The 1,089-nt window shown below is 36.1% G+C and overlaps 1 protein-coding gene across 1 annotated transcript in view; it reads left to right on the forward strand.

The window, feature by feature from the left end:
- LOC112010998 (serine/threonine-protein kinase 12) overlaps positions 1-800 on the forward strand; it is a gene marked incomplete in the record, with an annotated part of 10,546 nt that extends 9,746 nt beyond the window's left edge. Inside the window, 1 exon segment of the mRNA XM_065773213.1 lies at positions 77-800. Coding sequence (XP_065629285.1) covers positions 77-172 — 96 coding nt within the window.
- Between the last annotated feature and the right edge of the window lie 289 nt (positions 801-1,089).

Here is a 1,089-nt window from a genome sequence, read left to right on the forward strand (position 1 = left end):
TTTTTTTTTTTTTTTTTTCCTGAGAATTGGTGGTTATTTCACTTAAGCTTTTGGAATTCTCCTGTATCATCAACAGATTGGGGATCTTAATTGTTTTCGGAATCTTGAGGCCTTTATGAAGAGGAATCGTTTAAATCCAAGCATCCGATCATCTAGCTCCACAATCAGATAAGTAATAATTGCCTCAATGTGTGCAGAATTTCAGTTCTTTACCAGCATGAAGTGAGGAAGCTTTCTGTGGCAGGTTTCTGTTGTGCAAAAGTACATACTGGTTTGACTCGATTTCATCTCACTTGTTAAACAATGCCTTTTTCGCATGTTGAGTTTATTCTTATGGGCCAAGGACTATAATTTAGACAGACATAGATGCACGACAGGATCACAGTTGCTACATATTGGATCCCACCTACTCGATTACTCGTCTGAAGAACCCAACTTTTCTTATGTTCTCATGAATCTATCTGAACTTATGATTGAGTGGAAGTTTGTTACTTTAATTGGTTCTAGATGTTAATTAAGGTGTAGAACTTCTGAGATCTGTCCAATGAAACTTATGCTTCAGGTGATTTTGATTGTTCAACTTTGGTACAGCGACTTCAATTGGATGGTAAGGCAGAACTGTGTCATCGCAGTTTACCAAAAATCTCAGTCAAGAACAAGATATCAGGAGCCCCACTTTCCTTGTCTGTTCCTTTATCAATCTTTTTCTTTGGTGCAATTTTACTAGAAGTGTTCACAGTGATAAGTGACTTGAACGATTCAAAACCTGAATGAATGATAAGTATGATAAGTTGATAGTATGAGATTTTCCAATATATGTAATTTGTATATTGTTTTCTGCTGGTTTGGCATTGAGTTTTCCTTCAATTAACTACAGGTCGTTGACATTCATGTCGGATGTGCACTGTTTTGGAAAAAAGAAAATCTTCTGTCCAATGTCATTGGAATCGTTTTTTATTCAGAACTTTTAAATTGTTCTCATAACTGCCTATTTCAATTCCAAGGTAGTATATCGGAATAAAGAGCCCTACCTTTACGTTCCAATCCCAGTGCATTATACCAGAAATATTATGTACACGTGTGACAGAC

The sequence above is a fragment of the Quercus suber genome, unplaced genomic scaffold (genome assembly GCF_002906115.3).
Source record: "Quercus suber isolate HL8 unplaced genomic scaffold, Cork oak 2.0 scaffold_71, whole genome shotgun sequence".
In the NCBI taxonomy this organism is placed as follows: Eukaryota; Viridiplantae; Streptophyta; class Magnoliopsida; order Fagales; family Fagaceae; genus Quercus; species Quercus suber.